At 45.5% G+C, this 21,088-nt stretch overlaps 1 protein-coding gene across 1 annotated transcript in view; it reads right to left on the reverse strand.

Moving 5' to 3' along the window:
- The window catches only part of LOC135548067 (protein Shroom3-like), a 194,126-nt gene that overhangs the window by 160,714 nt on the left and 12,324 nt on the right, over positions 1–21,088 (reverse strand). The window contains 1 exon segment of the mRNA XM_064977303.1: positions 493–647. Within this exon segment, the coding sequence (XP_064833375.1) occupies positions 493–647 (155 nt within the window).

The following is a 21,088-nucleotide window of genomic DNA, read 5'->3' on the forward strand; positions in this document are numbered from 1 at the left end:
CGGAGAGGGACAGAAGGAGAGGGACAGAAGGAGAGGGACAGAAGGAGGGGGACGGAAGGAGGGGGACGGAAGGAGGGGGACGGAAGGAGAGGGACAGATGGAGAGGGACAGATGGAGAGGGACAGAAGGAGAGGGACAGAAGGAGAGGGACAGATGGAGAGGGACAGATGGAGAGGGACAGATGGAGAGGGGCGGAAGGAGAGGGACAGAAGGAGGGGAACAGAAGGAGAGGGGCAGAAGGAGAGGGACGGAAGGAGAGGGGCGGAAGGAGAGGGACAGATGGAGAGGGACAGATGGAGAGGGGCGGAAGGAGAGGGACAGAAGGAGAGGGACAGCAGGAGAGGGACAGAAGGAGAGGGACAGATGGAGAGGGACAGATGGAGAGGGACGGAAGGAGAGGGACAGAAGGAGAGGGGCGGAAGGAGAGGGACAAATGGAGAATGACCGATGGAGAGGAACAGATGGCCCCGGCATGAAAGAGGTATGATTTACCTGCGGACAGTGAGTCGGAGAGTCTTGTAGGATCCTTTGACCAATGAGACGGCTTCCTGCCTGAATCCACTGAGTTCCACGTCGTTAATGACAACCACCTGGTCCCCTGGCAACAGAGGGTGTTCCAACAGATCTGCCTTCCCACCTCCCTCAACCTGGAGAAGAAAGAAGAATACATTTTCACTATACACATCTAGTCATCTCATGAAGCTGTCAATCATAAAGCTGTTTACACTGTATAAATTAGTCATCACTATTACTGGAACACACACCATCTGTACAGCCATCCAGACAGCCATCCGTACAGTATGGCATTTACATGGTTTTGGTGAAACTGAACTAACAGACGCTCAGTTGGTGGACATAGTTTACATGCTCCAGTCTTTTCAGATAGTTTACATGCTCCAGTCATTTCAGAGAGTTTACATGCTCCAGTCATTTCAGATAGTTTACATGCTCCAGTCATTTCAGAGAGTTTACATGCTCCAGTCATTTCAGATAGTTTACATGCTCCAGTCATTTCAGATAGTTTACATGCTCCAGTCATTTCAGAGAGTTTACATGCTCCAGTCATTTCAGATGGTTTACATGCTCCAGTCAGTTCAGAGAGTTTACATGCTCCAGTCATTTCAGATAGTTTACATGCTCCAGTCATTTCAGATAGTTTACATGCTCCAGTCATTTCAGGTAGTTTACATGCTCCAGTCATTTCAGATAGCTTACATGCTCCAGTCATTTCAGATAGCTTACATGCTCCAGTAATTTCAGAGAGTTTACATGCTCCAGTCATTTTCAACGGTCATCGAACATGTTTTAATAAAGCTGAATTGACCTTCAGACACAATATAACTGGAGCATGCATTATAGCTATTTCTAAAGTTACAGTTCATATCAGAAAATCAGTCAATTGAAATAAATTCATTAGGCCCTAATCTACGGATTTAACATTAGTGGGAATACAGATATACATCACAGATACCTTGAAACAATGTAGGGTGTGGATCAAAAAAACAGTCCGTATCTGGTGTGACCATTTGCCTCATGCAGCACAACACATCTCCTTAGCATAGAGTTGATCAGGGAGGATTTTTTTTTAACCCTTATTTAACTAGGCAAGTCAGTTAAGAATAAATTCTTATTTTCAATGTCAGCCTAGAAACAGTGGGTTAACTGCCTGTTCAATTTTTACCTTGTCAGCTCAGGGATTTGATCTTGCAACCTTTTGGTTACTAGTCCAATACTCTAACACTAGACTACCTGCCATCTTGATTTTTGTCAGTGGAATGTTTCCCACTCCTCCTCAATGGCTGTGCAAAGTTGCTGGATATTAGCTGGAACTGGAACAGTGCTGTTGTACACGTTCGATCCAGAGCATCCCAAACATGCTCAATGGGTGACATGTCTGGTACAGATGCAGGTTGGAAAAAATGGGACATTTTCAGCTTCCAGGAATTGGGTACAGATCCTTGCGAGATACCTGTGCATTATCATGCTGAAACATGAGGTGATGGCAGAATGAGTGACAAGACAATGCCTCAGGATCTAGTCATGGTATCTTTGTGAATTTAAACCGCCATCAATAAAATGCAATTGTGTGGTTGTCCAGCGTATGCCTGCCCATACCATAACCTTGCAGCTCCACCGTGCGGCACTCTGTTCACAACGTTGACATCAGCAAGCCCCTTGCCCACACGACACCATACACACTGTCTGCCATCTGCCCGGTACAGTTGAAACCAGGATTTATCCATGAAGAGCCCACTAGTCCAGCGTGCCAGTGACCAGAAGGTGAGCGTTTTCCCACTGAAGTCTATTACGACGGCGAAGTCAGGTCAAGGCCTGGTGAGGACGATGAGCACTGTGATTAAGCACTGTGAGGACGATGAGCACATGAGGATGACAGCACTGTGAGGATGATGAGCACGCAGATGAGCTTCCCTGAGACGGTTTCTGACAGTTTGTGCAGAAATTCTTCAGTTGTGCAAACCTAGTTTCATCAGCTGTCCAAGTGTCTGGTCTCAGACGATCCAGGAGGTGAAGAAGTCGGATGTGGAGGTCCTGGGCTGGCATGGTTACACTTGGTCTGCGGTTGTGAGGCCGGTTGGACGTACTGCCAAATTCTCTAAAACGACGTTGGTGGTGGCTTATGGTAGAGAAATTAACATTTAATTATCTGACAACAGCTCTGGTGGACATTCCTGCAGTCAGCATGCTCGGGACAACACTTGAGACATTTGTGACATTGTGTTGTGTGACAAAACTGCACATTTTAGAGTGGCCTTATACTGTCCCCAGCACAAGGTGCACCTGTATAATTATCATGCTATTTAATCAGCTTCTTGATATGCCACACCTGTCAGGTGGATGGATTATTTTGGCAAAGGAGAAAAGTTCACTAACAGGGATGTAAACAAATTTGTGCACAACATTTTAGACAAATAAGCTTTTTGTGCGTATGGAACATTTCTGGAATCTTTTATTTCAGCTCATGAAACATGGGACCAACACTTTACATGTTGTGTTTATATTTTTGTTCAGTGTATATAAATTGGCGGAAGTTTTGACAGAATATTGCAATTGAAAACATGGAATATTTTGAATAATCAGAGAAGCAAGGCACATTTTATTTATTTAACTAGACAAGTTATTTAAGAATAACTTCTTATTTTGAATAATCAGAGAAGCAAGGCATATTTTTTATTTAACTAGACAAGTCAGTTAAGAATAACTTCTTATTTTGAATGACAGCCGAGGAACAACACTTCCTTAGTGGTAAATAGAGAAAAGGCCAGGGGGATTTGCTTAATTTAAAAGTGTCTTAAAAGACTACAGATGCTGCCAAGGTTCTGACAATGAACCTTCAATAGGCTTCCTCCCAAAGGGTTCCTATTCCCATATAGTGCACTACTTTTCACCAGGGCCCATAAGGCTTTGGTCAAAAGTAGTGCTCTATTAGGAAAGAGGGGGTGCCTGGGAGGCTACCATGGACATGAACAAAAACACTCATTTTCTTAACCTTTCCTTAGCCATCTTCCTAGCAGTCCCAGGTCAGGCGAGACAGCATGTCTGAGTGCCAATACACCGTCCACAGTACACCGTCCACAGTACACCGTCCACAGTACACCGTCCACAGTACACCGTCCACAGTACACCGTCCACATACATTTCCACAGTAATGGCCTTCAGTTTAATAACAACCACATAAAATAACAACTTGCTGTAATGGGTATTATTCTCCTTCAGTTGGATTGGGTATTATTCTCCTTCAGTCTGGATTGGGTATCTATTCTCCTTCAGTCTGGATTTACTATTCTCCCAGTCTGGATTGGGTATCTATTCTCCTTCAGTCTGGATTGGGTATCTATTCTCCTTCAGTCTCAGATTAGGTATCTATTCTCCTTCAGTCTGGATTGGGTATCTATTCTCCTCAGTCTGGATTGGGTATCTATTGCTCTTTTAGTCTGGATTGGTATCTATTCTCTTTTAGTCTGGATTGGGTACTATTCTCTTTTAGTCTGGATTCAGTATCTATTCTCTTTTAGTCTGATTGAGGTATCATGCTCTTTTAGTCTGGATTGGGTACATTCTCTTTTAGTCTGGATTGGGTATCTATTCTCTTTTAGTCTGGATTTGGGTATCTATTTAGTCTGGATTGGGTATCTATTCTCTTTTAGTCTGGATTGGGTATATATTCTCTTTTAGTCTGGATTGGGTATCTATTCTCTTTTAGTCTGGATTGGGTATCTATTCTCTTTTAGTCTGGATTGGGTATCTATTCTCTTTTAGTCTGATTGGGTATCTACTATCTTTAAGTCTGTATTGGGTATCTATTATCTTTAGATCTGGATTGGGCATCTATTTCACAGCCAGAAGAGGACTGCCACCCCACATATTTCTCTAATTCTCTTTCATGCTCTCATCTCGGAGGACCTGAGCCCTGGGACCGTGCCCCAGGATTGCCTGATGTGATGGCTCCTTGCTGTCCCCAGTCCACCTGGCCATGCTGCTGCTCCAGTTTCAACTGTTCTGCCTTATTATTATTCGACCATGCTGGTCATTTATGAACATTTGAACATCTTGGCCATGTTCTGTTATAATCTCCAGCACAGCCAGAAGAGGACTGGCCACCCCACATATCCTGGTTCCTCTCTAGGTTTCAGATAGTTTACATGCTCCAGTCAGAAGGTCCTAGGTTTTGGCCTTTCTAGGAGTTTTTCCTAACCACCGTGCTTCTACACCTGCATTGCTTGCTGTTTGGGGTTTTAGCCTGGGTTTCTGCTACAGCACTTTGAGATATCAGCTGATGTACGAAGGGCTATATAAATACATTTGATTTGATTTGATTTAAGTCTGGATTGGGTATCTATTCTCCTTCAGTCTTGATTGGATATCTGCTCTTTTAGTCAGATTGGGTATCTATTCTCCTTCAGTCTGGATTTTCTATAGTTTCAGTCTGATTGGGTATCTATTCTCCTTCAGTCTGGATTGGGTATCTATTCTCCTTCAGTCTGGATTGGATATACTATTCCTTTTAGTCTGGATTAGTATCTATTCTCTTTTAGTCTGGAGGTAGTTTATTCTCCTTCAGTCTGGATTGGGTATCTATTCTCCTTCAGTCTGGATTGGGTATCTATTCTCTTTTAGTCTGGATTGGGTATCTATTCTCTTTTAGTCTGGATTGGGTGTCTACTATCTTTAAGTGTGTTTTGGGTATCTATTCTCTTTTAGTCTGGATTGTATCTATTATCTTTAAATCTGGATTGGGTATATATTCTCCTTCAGTCTGGATTGGGTAATTCTATTTTAGTCTGGATTGGGTATCTATTCTCCTTCAATCTGGATCGGATTTAATTCTATTTTAGTCTGGATACAGGTATCTATTCTCCTTCAATCTGGAATGGGTGTCTATTCTTCTTCAATCTGGAATGGGTATCATTTCTTTTAGTCTGGATTTGTATCTATTCTCTGTTAGTTGGATTGGGTATCTATTCTATTTTAGTCTGGATTGGGCATCTATTCTCCTTCAATCTGGATTGGGTATCTATTCTATTTTAGTCTGGATTGTATCTATTCTCCTTCAATCTGGAATGGGTATCTATTCTCCTTCAGTCTGGATTTATCTATTCTCCTTCAATCCGGATTGGGTATCTATTCTCCTTCTGGATATTAGTCCGGATTGGGTATCTATTCTCCTTCAGTCCGGATTGGGTATCTATTCTCCTTGGAATCTATTCTCCTTCAGTCCGGATTGGGTATCTATTCTCCTTCAGTCCAGGGTATCTATTCTCCTTCAGTGGGTGACTGGGTATCTATTCTCCTTCAGTCCGGACTGGGATCATTTCAGCTTCAGTCCGGACTGGGTTCTATCCTTCAGTCCGGACTGGGTATCTATTCTCCTTCAGTCCGGACTGGGTATCTATTCTCCTTCAGTCCGGACTGGGTATCTATTCTCCTTCAGTCCGGACTGGGAATCTATTCTCCTTCAGTCCGGACTGGGTATCTATTCTCCTTCAGTCCGGACTGGGTATCTATTCAGCCCAGTCCGGACTGGGTATCATTCTCCTTCAGTCCGGACTGGGTATCAAGCTCCTTCAGTCCGGACTGGGTACTACTGTCTCCTTCAGTCCGGACTGGGTATCTATTCGAAGGTGAGCGTTTTCCTTCAGTCCGGACTGGGTATCTATTCTCCTTCAGTCCGGACTGGGTATCTATTTCCTTCAGTCCGGACTGGGTATCTATTCTCCTTCAGTCCGGACTGGGTATCTATTCTCCTTCAGTCCGGACTGGGTATCTATTCTCCTTCAGTCCGGACTGGGTATCTAGTCTCCTTCAGTCCGGACTGGGTATCTATTCTCCTTCAGTCCGGACTGGGTATCTATTCTCCTTCAGTCTGGATTGGTATCTATTCTCTTTTAGTCCGGATTGGTATCTATTCTCTTTTAGTCCGGATTGGGTACTGCCTATTCTCTTTTAGTCTGGATTGGGTATCTATTCTCTTTTAGTCTGGAGGGTATCTGATTCTCTTTTAGTCTGGATTGGGTATCTATTCTCTTTTAGTCTGGATTGGGTATCTATTCTCTTTTAGTCTGGATTGGGTATCAATTCTCTTTTAGTCTGGATTGGGTATCTATTCTCTTTTAGTCTGGATTGTATATATCATTCTCTTTTAGTCTGGATTGGTATCTATTCTCTTTTAGTCTGGATTGGGTATCTATTCTCTTTTAGTCTGGATTGGGTATCTATTCTCTTTTAGTCTGGATTGGGTATCTACTATCTTTAAGTCTTTTGGGTATCTATTATCTTTAAATCTGGATTGGGCATCTATTATCACAGCCAGAAGAGGACTGGCCACCCCACATATGCTCTTTAATTCTCTTTCTTTTCTGTTCGGAGGACCTGAGCCCTGGGACCGTTTTGCCCCAGGATTGCCTGATGTGATGGAATATTTTGTCCCCAGTCCACCTGGCACATGCTGCTGCTCCAGTTTAACTGTTCTGCCTTATTATTAATCGACCATGCTGGTCATTTATGAACATTTGAACATCTTGGCCATGTTCTGTTATAATCTCCACCGGCACAGCCAGAAGAGGACTGGCCACCCCACATATCCTGGTTCCTCTCTAGGTTTCTTCCTAGGTTTTGGCCTTTCTAGGGAGTTTTTCCTAACCACCGTGCTTCTACACCTGCATTGCTTGCTGTTTGGGGTTTTAGCCTGGGTTTCTGTACAGCACTTTGAGATATCAGCTGATGTACGAAGGGCTATATAAATACATTTGATTTGATTTGATTTAAGTCTGGATTGGGTATCTATTCTCCTTCAGTCTTGATTGGATATCTATTCTCTTTTAGTCTGGATTGGGTATCTATTCTCCTTCAGTCTGGATTGGGTATCTATTCTCCTTCAGTCTGGATTGGGTATCTATTCTCCTTCAGTCTGGATTGGGTATCTATTCTCCTTCAGTCTGGATTGGATATCTATTCTCTTTTAGTCTGGATTGGGTATCTATTCTCTTTTAGTCTGATTGGGTATCTATTCTCCTTCAGTCTGGATTGGGTATCTATTCTCCTTCAGTCTGGATTGGGTATCTATTCTCTTTTAGTCTGGATTGGGTATCTATTCTCTTTTAGTCTGGATTGGGTGTCTACTATCTTTAAGTGTGTTTTGGGTATCTATTCTCTTTTAGTCTGGATTGGGTATCTATTATCTTTAAATCTGGATTGGGTATATATTCTCCTTCAGTCTGGATTGGGTATCATTCTATTTTAGTCTGGATTGGGTATCTATTCTCCTTCAATCTGGATCGGGTATCTATTCTATTTTAGTCTGGATTGGGTATCTATTCTCCTTCAATCTGGAATGGGTATCTATTCTCTTTTAGTCTGGATTGTGTATCTATTCTCTGTTAGTCTGGATTGGGTATCTATTCTATTTTAGTCTGGATTGGGTATCTATTCTCCTTCAGTCTGGATTGGGTATCTATTCTATTTTAGTCTGGATTGGGTATCTATTCTCCTTCAATCTGGAATGGGTATCTATTCTCCTTCAATCTGGAATGGGTATCTATTCTCCTTCAATCCGGATTGGGTATCTATTCTCCTTCAGTCTGGATTGGGTATCTATTCTCCTTCAGTCGGATTGGGTATCTATTCTCCTTCAGTCCGGATTGGGTATCTATTCTCCTTCAGTCCGGATTGGGTATCTATTCTCCTTCAGTTGGGTATCTATTCTCTTCAGGACTGGGTATCTATATCTTTCAGTCCGGACTGGGTATCTATTCTCCTTCAGTCCGGACTGGGCATCTATTCTCCTTCAGAAGAGGACTGGGTATCTATTCTCCTTCAGTCCGGACTGGGTATCTATTCTCCTTCGGACTGGGTATCTATTCTCCTTCAGTCCCTGGGATCTATTCTCCTTCAGTCCTGACTGGGTATCTATTCTCCTTCAGTCCGGACTGGGTATCTATTCTCCTTCAGTCCGGACTGGGTATCTATTCTCCTTCAGTCCGGACTGGGTATCTATTCTCCTTCAGTCCGGATTGGGTATCTATTCTCCTTCAGTCCGGATTGGGTATCTATTCTCCTTCAGTCCGGATTGGGTATCTATTCTCCTTCAGTCCGGATTGGGTATCTATTCTCCTTCAGTCTGGATTGGGTATCTATTCTCCTTCAGTCCGGATTGGGTATCTATTCTCCTTCAGTCCTGGATTGGGTATCTATTCTCCTTCAGTCCGGATTGGGTATCTATTCTCCTTCAGTCTGGATTGGGTATCTATTCTCCTTCAGTCTGGATTGGGTATCTATTCTCCTTCAGTCCGGATTGGGTATCTATTCTCCTTCAGTCCGGATTGGGTATCTATTCTCCTTCAGTCCGGATTGGGTATCTATTCTCCTTCAGTCCGGATTGGGTATCTATTCTCCTTCAGTCCGGATTGGGTATCCTATTCTCCTTCAGTCCGGATTGGGTATCTATTCTCCTTCAGTCCGGATTGGGTATCTATTCTCCTTCAGTCCGGATTGGGTATCTATTCTCCTTCAGTCCGGATTGGGTATCTATTCTCCTTCAGTCCGGATTGGGTATCTATTCTCCTTCAGTCCGGATTGGGTATCTATTCTCCTTCAGTCCGGATTGGGTATCTATTCTCCTTCAGTCCGGATTGGGTATCTATTCTCCTTCAGTCCGGATTGGGTATCTATTCTCCTTCAGTCCGGATTGGGTATCTATTCTCCTTCAGTCCGGATTGGGTATCTATTCTCCTTCAGTCCGGATTGGGTATCTATTCTCCTTCAGTCCGGATTGGGTATCTATTCTCCTTCAGTCCGGATTGGGTATCTATTCTCCTTCAGTCCGGATTGGGTATCTATTCTCCTTCAGTCCGGATTGGGTATCTATTCTCCTTCAGTCCGGATTGGGTATCTATTCTCCTTCAGTCCGGATTGGGTATCTATTCTCCTTCAGTCCGGATTGGGTATCTATTCTCCTTCAGTCCGGATTGGGTATCTATTCTCCTTCAGTCTTCGGATTGGGTATCTATTCTCCTTCAGTCCGGATTGGGTATCTATTCTCCTTCAGTCCGGATTGGGTATCTATTCTCCTTCAGTCCGGATTGGGTATCTATTCTCCTTCAGTCCGGATTGGGTATCTATTCTCCTTCAGTCCGGATTGGGTATCTATTCTCCTTCAGTCCGGATTGGGTATCTATTCTCCTTCAGTCCGGATTGGGTATCTATTCTCCTTCAGTCTATTGGGTATCTATTCTCCTTCAGTCCGGATTGGGTATCTATTCTCCTTCAGTCCGGATTGGGTATCTATTCTCCTTCAGTCCGGATTGGGTATCTATTCTCCTTCAGTCCGGATTGGGTATCTATTCTCCTTCAGTATTCTCCTTCAGTCCGGATTGGGTATCTATTCTCCTTCAGTCCGGATTGGGTATCTATTCTCCTTCAGTCCGGATTGGGTATCTATTCTCCTTCAGTCCGGATTGGGTATCTATTCTCCTTCAGTCCGGATTGGGTATCTATTCTCCTTCAGTCCGATTGGGTATCTATTCTCCTTCAGTCCGGATTGGGTATCTATTCTCCTTCAGTCCGGATTGGGTATCTATTCTCCTTCAGTCCGGATTGGGTATCTATTCTCCTTCAGTCCGGATTGGGTATCTATTCTCCTTCAGTCCGGATTGGGTATCTATTCTCCTTCAGTCCGGATTGGGTATCTATTCTCCTTCAGTCCGGATTGGGTATCTATTCTCCTTCAGTCCGGATTGGGTATCTATTCTCCTTCAGTCCGGATTGGGTATCTATTCTCCTTCAGTCCGGATTGGGTATCTATTCTCCTTCAGTCCGGATTGGGTATCTATTCTCCTTCAGTCCGGATTGGGTATCTATTCTCCTTCAGTCCGGATTGGGTATCTATTCTCCTTCAGTCCGGATTGGGTATCTATTCTCCTTCAGTCCGGATTGGGTATCTATTCTCCTTCAGTCCGGATTGGGTATCTATTCTCCTTCAGTCCGGATTGGGTATCTATTCTCCTTCAGTCCGGATTGGGTATCTATTCTCCTTCAGTCCGGATTGGGTATCTATTCTCCTTCAGTCCGGATTGGGTATCTATTCTCCTTCAGTCTGGATTGGGTATCTATTCTCCTTCAGTCTGGATTGGGTATCTATTCTCCTTCAGTCTGGATTGGGTATCTATTCTCCTTCAGTCTGGATTGGGTATCTATTCTCCTTCAGTCTGGATTGGGTATCTATTCTCCTTCAGTCTGGATTGGGTATCTATTCTCCTTCAGTCTGGATTGGGTATCTATTCTCCTTCAGTCTGGATTGGGTATCTATTCACTTTCTTCCCTCTCTCCATTTGTTGCTTTTCAGAAGAGCAGAACTTTTGGTGCTGACATTCCTCTCTTTCTCACTCTTATTCTCTCTCTCTCTCAGTCTCTCAGCTCTCTCTCGGTCTCTCTCTCTCCCTCTCACTTGCTCTCTTTCTCTCTCTCACTTGCTCTCTCTCTCACTCTCTCTCTCTCTCTCTCACTTGCTCTCTCTCTCTCTCTCTCACTTGCTCTCTCTCTCTCTCTCTCTCTCAGCCTCTCTCTTTCTCTCACTTTCTCTCTCTCTTGTACTCTAGCCAGAAACCTGGGCTACATTCTAGATTGCACTCTTGCCCGGCTTTATAAGAGGTTGTGTGGGGGCTGGGGGCACAGAACAGCAAGGGGCCTGGATAGAGGCTTGATGTCTTGGCACATTCAAATCTGATGAACAAAGCCTACCAAGAAGGGGCATCACAATAGCTGGACACACAGTACAGCACCAGCAGGCAGCTAGCCATTTCTGACCTATACCACACAAGACTAGCATGCCTAGCTCTATGACATATACCACACAAGACTAGCATGCCTAGCTCTCTGATCTATACCACACAAGACTAGCAGCATGCATGTCTAGCTCTCTGATCTATACCACACAAGACTAGCATGCCTAGCTCTCTGACCAATACCACACAAGACTAGCATGTCTAGCTCTCTGATCTATACCACACAAGACTAGCATGCCTAGCTCTCTGATCTATACCACACAAGACTAGCATGCCTAGCTCTCTGATCTATACCACACAAGACTAGCATGCCTAGCTCTCTGATCTATACCACACAAGACTAGCATGCCTAGCTCTCTGATCATACCACACAAGACTAGCATCTGCTCTCTGATCTATACCACACAAGACTAGCATGCCTAGTCTCTGACCCTGCTCTCTGGCCCTGTCATGGTTCTGTCTCCGGCCCTGTCATGGTTCTGTCTCTGGCCCTGTCATGGTTCTGTCTTGGCCCTGTCATGGTTCTGCCTCTGCTCTCTGGCCCTGTCTCTGGCCCTGTCATGGTTCTGGCCCTGTCTCTAGCTCTGGTTCTGCCTCTGGCCCTGTCATGGTTCTGTCTCTGGCCCTGCTCTCTGGCCCTGTCATGGTTCTGTCTCTAGCCCTGCTCTCTGGCCCTGTGTCTGGTTCTGTCATGGTTCTGCCCTGCTCTCTGGCCCTGTCTCTGGCCCTGTCATGGTTCTGTCTCTGGCCCTGCTCTCTGGCCCTGTCATGGTTCTGTCTCTGGCCCTGTCATGGCCCTGTCTCTGGCCCTGTCTCTGGTTCTGTCTCTGGCCCTGTCATGGTTCTGTCTCTGGCCCTGCTCTCTGGCCCTGTCATGGTTCTGTCATGGTTCTGTCTCTGGCCCTGCTATCCGGCCCTGTCATGGTTCTGTCTGTGGCCCTGCTCTCTGGCCCTGTCATGGTTCTGTCTCCGGCCCTGTCATGGTTCTGTCTCTGGCCCTGTCATGGTTCTGTCTGTGGCCCTGCTCTCTGACCCTGTCATGGCTCTGCCTCTGGCCCTGGTCATGGTTCTGTCTCTGGCCCTGTCATGGTTCTGCCCTGGCCCTGTCATGGTTCCCTCTGCCTCTGGCAGATTATGGTTCTGTCTCAGGAGGCCCCACTCTGGCCCTCCTCATGGTTCTGTCTCCGGCCCTGTCATGGTTCTGTGTCTGGCCCTGGAGGTTCCCCTCTGGCCCCTGGTTCTGTCTCTGGCCCTGTCATGGTTCTGTCTCTGGCCCTGTCATGGTTCTGTCTCTGGCCCTGTCATGGTTCTGTTGTGGCCCTGCTCTCAGGCCCTGTCATGGTTCCCTCCTGGCCCTGTCATGGATTCTGTCTCTGGCCCTGTCATGGTTCTGTCTCTGGCCCTGTCATGGTTCTGTCTCTGGCCCTGTCATGGTTCTGTCTGTGGCCCTGCTCTCTGGCCCTGTCATGGTCCTGTCTCTGGCCCTGTCATGGTTCAGTCTCTGGCCCTGTCATGGTTCTGTCTCTGGCCCCTCTCCCTCCTGTCATGGTTCTGTCATGGTTCTGTCTCTGGCCCTGCTATCCGGCCCTGTCATGGTTCTGTCTCTGGCCCTGTCATGGTTCTGTCTCTGGCCCTGAGGTTCTGTCTCTGGCCCTGCTCTCCGGCCCTGTCATGGTTCTGTCTGTGGCCCTGCTCTCTGGCCTGTCATGGTTCTGTCTCTGGCCCTGTCATGGTTCTGCCTCTGGCCCTGTCATGGTTCTGCCTCTGGCCCTGTCATGGTTCTGTTCTGGTCCTGTCATGGTTCCCTCTGGCCCTGCTCTCTGGCCCTATCACGGTTCTGTCTCTGGCCCTGTCATGGTTCTGCCTCTGGCCCTGTCATGGTTCTGCCTCTGGCCCTGTCATGGTTCTGCCTCTGGTCCTGCTCTCTGGCCCTGTCATGGTTCTGTCTCTGGCCCTGTCATGGTTCTGTCTCTGGCCCTGCTCTCTGGCCCTGTCATGGTTCCCTCTGGCCCTGTCATGGTTCTGTCTCTGGCCCTGTCATGGTTCTGTCTGTGGCCCTGCTCTCTGGCCCTGTCATGGTTCTGTCTCTGGCCCTGTCATGGTTCTGTCTCTGGCCCTGTCATGGTTCTGTCTCTGGCCCTGTCATGGTTATGCCTCTGGCCCTGTCATGGTTCTGTCTCTAGCCCTGCTCTCTGGCCCTGTACGGTTCTGTTCTGGTCCTGCTCCCTGGCCCTGTCATGGTTCTGCCCTGGGCCTGTCATGGTTCTGTTCTGGTCCTGTCATGGTTCTGCCTCTGGCCCTGCTCTCTGGCCCTATCACGGTTCTGTCTCTGGCCCTGTCATGGTTCTGCCTCTGGCCCTGTCATGGTTCTGCCTCTGGCCCTGTCATGGTTCTGTCTCTGGTCCCTCTCTGGCCCTGTCATGGTTCTGTCTCTGGCCCTGTCATGGTTCTGTCTGTCCCCTGCTCCTGGCCCTGTCATGGTTCTGCCTCTGGCCCTGTCATGGTTCTGTCTCTGGCCCTGTCATGGTTCTGTCTCTGGTCCTGCTCTCTGGCCCTGTCATGGTTCTGTCTCTGGCCCTGTCATGGTTCTGTCTATGGCCCTGCTCTCTGGCCCTGTCATGGTTCTGCCTCTGGCCCTGTCTTCTGTCTCTGGCCCTGTCATGGTTCTGTCTGTATCCTGCTCTCTGGCCCTGTCATGGTTCTGTCTCTGGCCCTGTCATATCTGTCTCTGGCCCTGTCATGGTTCTGTCTCTGGCCCTGCTCTCCGGCCCTGTCATGGTTCTGTCATGGTTCTGTCTCTGGCCCTGCTATCCGGCCCTGTCATGGTTCTGTCTGTGGCCCTGCTCTCTGGCCCTGTCATGGTTCTGTCTCCGGCCCTGTCATGGTTCTGTCTCTGGCCCTGTCATGGTTCTGTATTAGATCATGGTTCTGTCTCTGGCCCTGCCATGGTTCTGTATCTGGCCCTGCTCTATATCCTGTCATCTGTCTGTGGCCCTGTATTAGATATGGGTCTATATCTCATTGTCAGTTTAGATCTGGCCCTGTCTATATCCCTCATTGCCCTGTCATGGTTCTGTTCTGGTCCTGTCTGGTTATCCTCATTGCCCAGCTATTAGATCACGGGTCTATATCCCCATTGTCATGGTATCTGATATGGCCCTGTCATGGTTCTGCCTCTGGGCCTGTCATGGTTCTGATCTGGTCCTGCTCTCTGGCCCATTGTCATGGTTCTGTCTTAGATATGGTTCTGTCTATGGCCCTGCATTGGCCCTGTCATGGTTCTGCCTCTGGGTCATGGTTCTGTCTCATTGCCCTGTCATGGTTCTGTCTGTGGCCCTGCTCTCTGGCCCTGTCATGGTTCTGTCTCTAGATCATGGTTCTGTCTCTGGCCCATTGTCATGGTTCAGTCTCTGGATATGGTTATGATCTCTGGCCCTGTCAGTTCTGTCTCTAGATATGGGTCGCAGTTCTGTTCTGGTCCAGTCTCTAGATCATGGGTCTGCCTATCCTGTCATGGTTCTGTTCTAGATATGGTTCTATCTGGCCCATTGTCTCAGTACAGTTCTGATCTGGCCCTGTCATATCCTCATTGCCCAGTATTAGATATGGGTCTATATTCCCATTGTCCAGTACAGTATTAGATCATGGGTCTATATCCTCATTGTGGCCCAGTATTAGATATGGGTCTGCCTATGGCCCTGTCATGGTTCTGTCTCTGGCCCTGTCAGTATTAGATATGGGCCCTGCTATATGGCCCTGTCATGGTATTAGATATGGTTCTGTCTATGGCCCATTGTCATGGTTCTGTCTTAGATATGGTCCTCTATATCCTCATTGTCTCAGTATTAGATATTCTGTCTATATCCTCATTGGCAGTATTAGAGCCCTGCTCTCTATATGTCTCATTGTCTCAGTATTAGATCTCTGGCCCTATATCGCATTGTCTCAGCCCTGCTCTCTGGCCCTGTATATCCTCATTGTCTCAGCCCTATTAGATTCTGTCTATATCCTCATTGTCTCAGTATTAGATATGGGTCTATATCCCATTGTCCAGTGGTATTAGATATGGGTCTATATCCTCTAGCCCTGCTCAGTATTAGATATGGGTCTATATCCTCATTGCCCTGTACTGGTATCTGTAGATAGCCCTGCTCTCTGGCCCTGTCGGTTCTGTCTCTAGCCCTGCTCTATATGGCCCTGTCGCGGTTCAGTATTAGATATCTGGTCTATATCCTCATTGTGTCTCTAGCCCTGCTAGATATGGCCCTATATCCTCATTGTCCAGTACAGTATTAGATATGGTCTCTATCCTCATTGTCCAGTACAGTATTAGGCCCTGGGTCTATATCCTCATCTGTCCAGTACAGTATTAGATATGGGTCTATATCCTCATTGTCCAGGTTCTGTATTAGATATGGGTCTATATCCTCTGTGTCCCAGTATTAGATATGGGTCTGGGGAATCCTCATTGTCCAGTATTAGATATGGGTCTATATCCTCATTGTCCAGTATTAGACACAGGGTCTATATTCCCATTGCAGTAAAGCAGATTAGTAGTGCTGACACAGGAGGTACCCCTCCTGCAGTAAAGCAGATATGGGTCTATATCCCGCATCCTGCAGTAAATCAGATTAGAGTGCTGACACAGGAGGCCCCTACATCCCCTCCTGCAGTAAACAGATTACTATGACACAGGGTCTATATCCTCATTGTCAGTATTAGATATGGGTCTATATCCTGCAGTCCAGTATTAGATATGGGTGACACAGGATCCTCATTGTCCAGTAAATTAGATATGTGGTCTATATCCTCATTGTCCCAGTAGCAGATTATGTGGTCTATATCCCCATTGTCAGTAACATATTAGATATGGGTCTATATCCTCATTGTCCAGTATTAGATATGGGTCTATACCCTCATTGTACCAGTACAGTATTAGATATGGGTCTATATCCTCATTGTACCCAGTATTAGATATGGGTCTATATCCTCATCTATCCCAGTATTAGATATGGGTCTATATCCTCATTGTCAGTATTAGATAACTATCCCTCTATCCCTTAGATATGGGTCTATACCCTCATCCCTCTACCCACCTACAGTATTAGATATGGGTCTATATCCTCATTGTCCAGTATTACCCCACCCCCAGATATGGGTCTATATCCTCATTGTCCAGTACAGTATTAGATATAGGTCTATATCCTCATTCTACCCCAGTACAGTATTAGATATAGGTCTATATCCTCATTGTCCAGTACAGTATTAGATATGGGTCTATATCCTCATTGTCCAGTACAGTATTAGATATGGGTCTATATCCTCATTGTCCAGTACAGTATTAGATATGGGTCTATATCCTCATTGTCCAGTATTAGATATGGGTCTATATCCTCATTGTCCAGTATTAGATATGGGTCTATATCCTCATTGTCCAGTACAGTATTAGATATGGGTCTATATCCTCATTGTCCAGTATTAGATATGGGTCTATATCCAGTATTAGATATGGGTCTATATCCCCATTGTCCAGTACAGTATTAGATATGGGTCTAGATCCTCATTGTCCAGTATTAGATATGGGTCTATATCCTCATTGTACAGTATTAGATATGGGTCTATATCCTCATTGTCCAGTACAGTATTAGATATGGCTCTGTATCCTCATTGTCCAGTATTAGATATGGGTCTATATCCTCATTGTACAGTACAATATTAGATATGGGTCTATATCCTCATTGTCCAGTACAGTATTAGATATGGGTCTATATCCCCATTGTCCATTACAGTATTAGATATGGGTCTATATCCTCATTGTCCATTACAGTATTAGATATGGGTCTATATCCTCATTGTCCAGTATTAGATATGGGTCTATATCCTCATTGTCCAGTATTAGATATGGGTCTATATCCTCATTGTCCAGTATTAGATATGGGTCTATATCCTCATTGTCCAGTACAGTATTAGATATGGGTCTATATCCTCATTGTCCAGTACAGTATTAGATATAGGTCTATATTCTCATTGTCCAGTATTAGATATGGGTCTATATCCCCATTGTCCATTACAGTATTAGATATGGGTCTATATCCTCATTGTCCATTACAGTATTAGATATGGGTCTATATCCTCATTGTCCATTACAGTATTAGATATGGCTCTCCATCTGTTTAGGAAGCTGAACTGACCAAGAAAGAGACAGAGGCTTTGTCCCAGAAGAGTACCCTATTCCCTACATACTGTACAATGAGGATATAGACCCATATCTAATACTGTACTGGACAGGGTAGCCTAGTGGTTAGAGCGTTGGACTAGGAACCGGAAGGTTGTGAGTTCAAACCCCCAAGCTGACAAGGTACAAATCTGTCGTTCTGCCCTTGAACAGGCAGTTAACCCACTGTTCCCAGGCCGTCAATGAAAATAAGAATTTGTTCTTAACTGACTTGCCTGGTTAAATAAAAGAAAAAGTTTTATTAAATTAAACATAGTGCACTACTATTGACCAGAGCCCTATGGAACCCTATTCCCTATATAGTGCACTACTTTTGACCAGATCCCTATGGAACCCTATTCCCTATATAGTGCCCTATGGGCTGTTGTCAAAAGTAGCATGCTAAATAGGGAATAGGGTGCCATTTGTGACGCAGCACCAAGGCATTTTCTCAGGGCATAAAGCCCTAATAAGGCTGGTGGAGAGAGAAGATGGTATGCAACATATTTCCCTCTCAGTCTGGAGTCTGGCCATTCAGATCAATTACATTATCCCATTATCTGGTGGGAATAAACTACACATCAGCCATCTGGAGGGATAACTACACATCACCCATCTGGAGGGATAAACTACACTACACATCACCCATCTGGAGGGATAAACTACACTACACATCACCCATCTGGAGGGATAAACTACACATCACCCATCTGGTGGAATAAACTACACATCACCCATCTGGTGGAATAAACTACACATCACCCATCTGGTGGAATAAACTACACATCACCCATCTGGTGGAATAAACTACACATCACCCATCTGGTGGAATAAACTACACATCACCCATCTGGTGGAATAAACTACACATCACCCATCTGGTGGAATAAACTACACATCACCCATCTGGTGGGATAAACTACACATCACCCATCTGGAGGGATAAACTACACTACACATCACCCATCTGGGGGGATAAACTACACTACACATCACCCATCTGGTGGAATAAACTACACTACACATCACCCATCTGGTGGGATAAACTACACTACACATCACCCATCTGGAGGAATAAACTACACATCACCCATCTGGTGGGATAAACTACACATCACCCATCTGGAGGGATAAACTACACATCACCCATCTGGAGGGATAAACTACACATCACCCATCTGGAGGAATAAACTACACTACACATCACCCATCTGGTGGGATAAACTACACATCACCCATCTGGTGGGATAAACTACACATCACCCATCTGGTGGGATAAACTACACATCACCCATCTGGAGGGATAAACTACACATCACCCATCTGGAGGGATAAACTACACATCACCCATCTGGTGGGATAAACTACACATCACCCATCTGGTGGAATAAACTACACATCACCCATCTGGAGGAATAAACTACACATCACCCATCTGGTGGAATAAACTACACATCACCCATCTGGAGGGATAAACTACACATCACCCATCTGGTGGAATAAACTACACATCACCCATCTGGAGGGATAAACTACACATCACCCATCTGGAGGAATAAACTACACATCACCCATCTGGAGGGATAAACTACACATCACCCATCTGGTGGAATAAACTACACATCACCCATCTGGAGGAATAAACTACACTACACACCACCCATCTGGTGGGATAAACTACACATCACCCATCTGGAGGGATAAACTACACATCACCCATCTGGTGGGATAAACTACACATCACCCATCTGGAGGAATAAACTACACTACACATCACCCATCTGGAGGGATAAACTACACATCACCCATCTGGAGGGATAAACTACACTACACATCACCCATCTGGAGGGATAAACTACACTACACATCACCCATCTGGAGGAATAAACTACACATCACCCATCTGGTGGAATAAACTACACATCACCCATCTGGAGGAATAAACTACACTACACATCACCCATCTGGAGGAATAAACTACACATCACCCATCTGGAGGGATAAACTACACATCACCCATCTGGTGGGATAAACTACACATCACCCATCTGGTGGGATAAACTACACATCACCCATCTGGAGGGATAAACTACACATCACCAATCTGGAGGGATAAACTACACATCACCCATCTGGAGGGATAAACTACACATCACCCATCTGGAGGAATAAACTACACTACACATCACACATCTGGAGGGATAAACTACACATCACCCATCTGGTGGAATAAACTACACATCACCCATCTGGTGGAATAAACTGCACATCACTCATCTGGTGGGATAAACTACACATCACTCATCTGGTGGAATAAACTACACTACACATCACTCATCTGGTGGAATAAACTACACTACACATCACCCATCTGGAGGGATAAACTACACATCACCCATCTGGAGGAATAAACTACACATCACCCATCTGGTGGGATAAACTACACATCACCCATCTGGTGGAATAAACTACACATCACCCATCTGGTGGAATAAACTACACATCACCCATCTGGAGGAATAAACTACACATCACCCATCTGGTGGAATAAACTACACATCACCCATCTGGTGGAATAAACTACACATCACCCATCTGGTGGAATAAACTACACATTACCCATCTGGAGGAATAAACTACACATTACCCATCTGGAGGAATAAACTACACATCACCCATCTGGAGGAATAAACTACACATCACCCATCTGGAGGAATAAACTACACATCACCCATCTGGAGGAATAAACTACACTACACATCACCCATCTGGAGGGATAAACTACACATCACCCATCTGGAGGGATAAACTACACTACACATCACCCATCTGGAGGGATAAACTACACATCACCCATCTGGAGGGATAAACTACACATCACCCATCTGGAGGGATAAACTACACATCACCCATCTGGAGGGATAAACTACACTACACATCACCCATCTGGTGGAATAAACTACACATCACCCATCTGGAGGAATAAACTACACTACACATCACCCATCTGGAGGAATAAACTACACATCACCCATCTGGAGGGATAAACTACACATCACCCATCTGGAGGGATAAACTACACATCACCCATCTGGTGGAATAAACTACACATCACCCATCTGGTGGAATAAACTACACATCACCCATCTGGTGGAATAAACTACACATCACCCATCTGGTGGGATAAACTACACATCACCCATCTGGAGGGATAAACTACACTACACATCACCCATCTGGGGGATAAACTACTACACATCACCCATCTGGTGGAATAAACTACACTACACATCACCCATCTGGTGGGATAAACTACACTACACATCACCCATCTGGAGGAATAAACTACACATCACCCATCTGGTGGGATAAACTACACATCACCCATCTGGAGGGATAAACTACACATCACCCATCTGGAGGGATAAACTACACATCACCCATCTGGAGGAATAAACTACACTACACATCACCCATCTGGTGGGATAAACTACACATCACCCATCTGGTGGGATAAACTACACATCACCCATCTGGTGGGATAAACTACACATCACCCATCTGGAGGGATAAACTA

This window comes from Oncorhynchus masou, chromosome 11 (assembly GCF_036934945.1).
Source record: "Oncorhynchus masou masou isolate Uvic2021 chromosome 11, UVic_Omas_1.1, whole genome shotgun sequence".
Taxonomy (NCBI): Eukaryota; Metazoa; Chordata; class Actinopteri; order Salmoniformes; family Salmonidae; genus Oncorhynchus; species Oncorhynchus masou.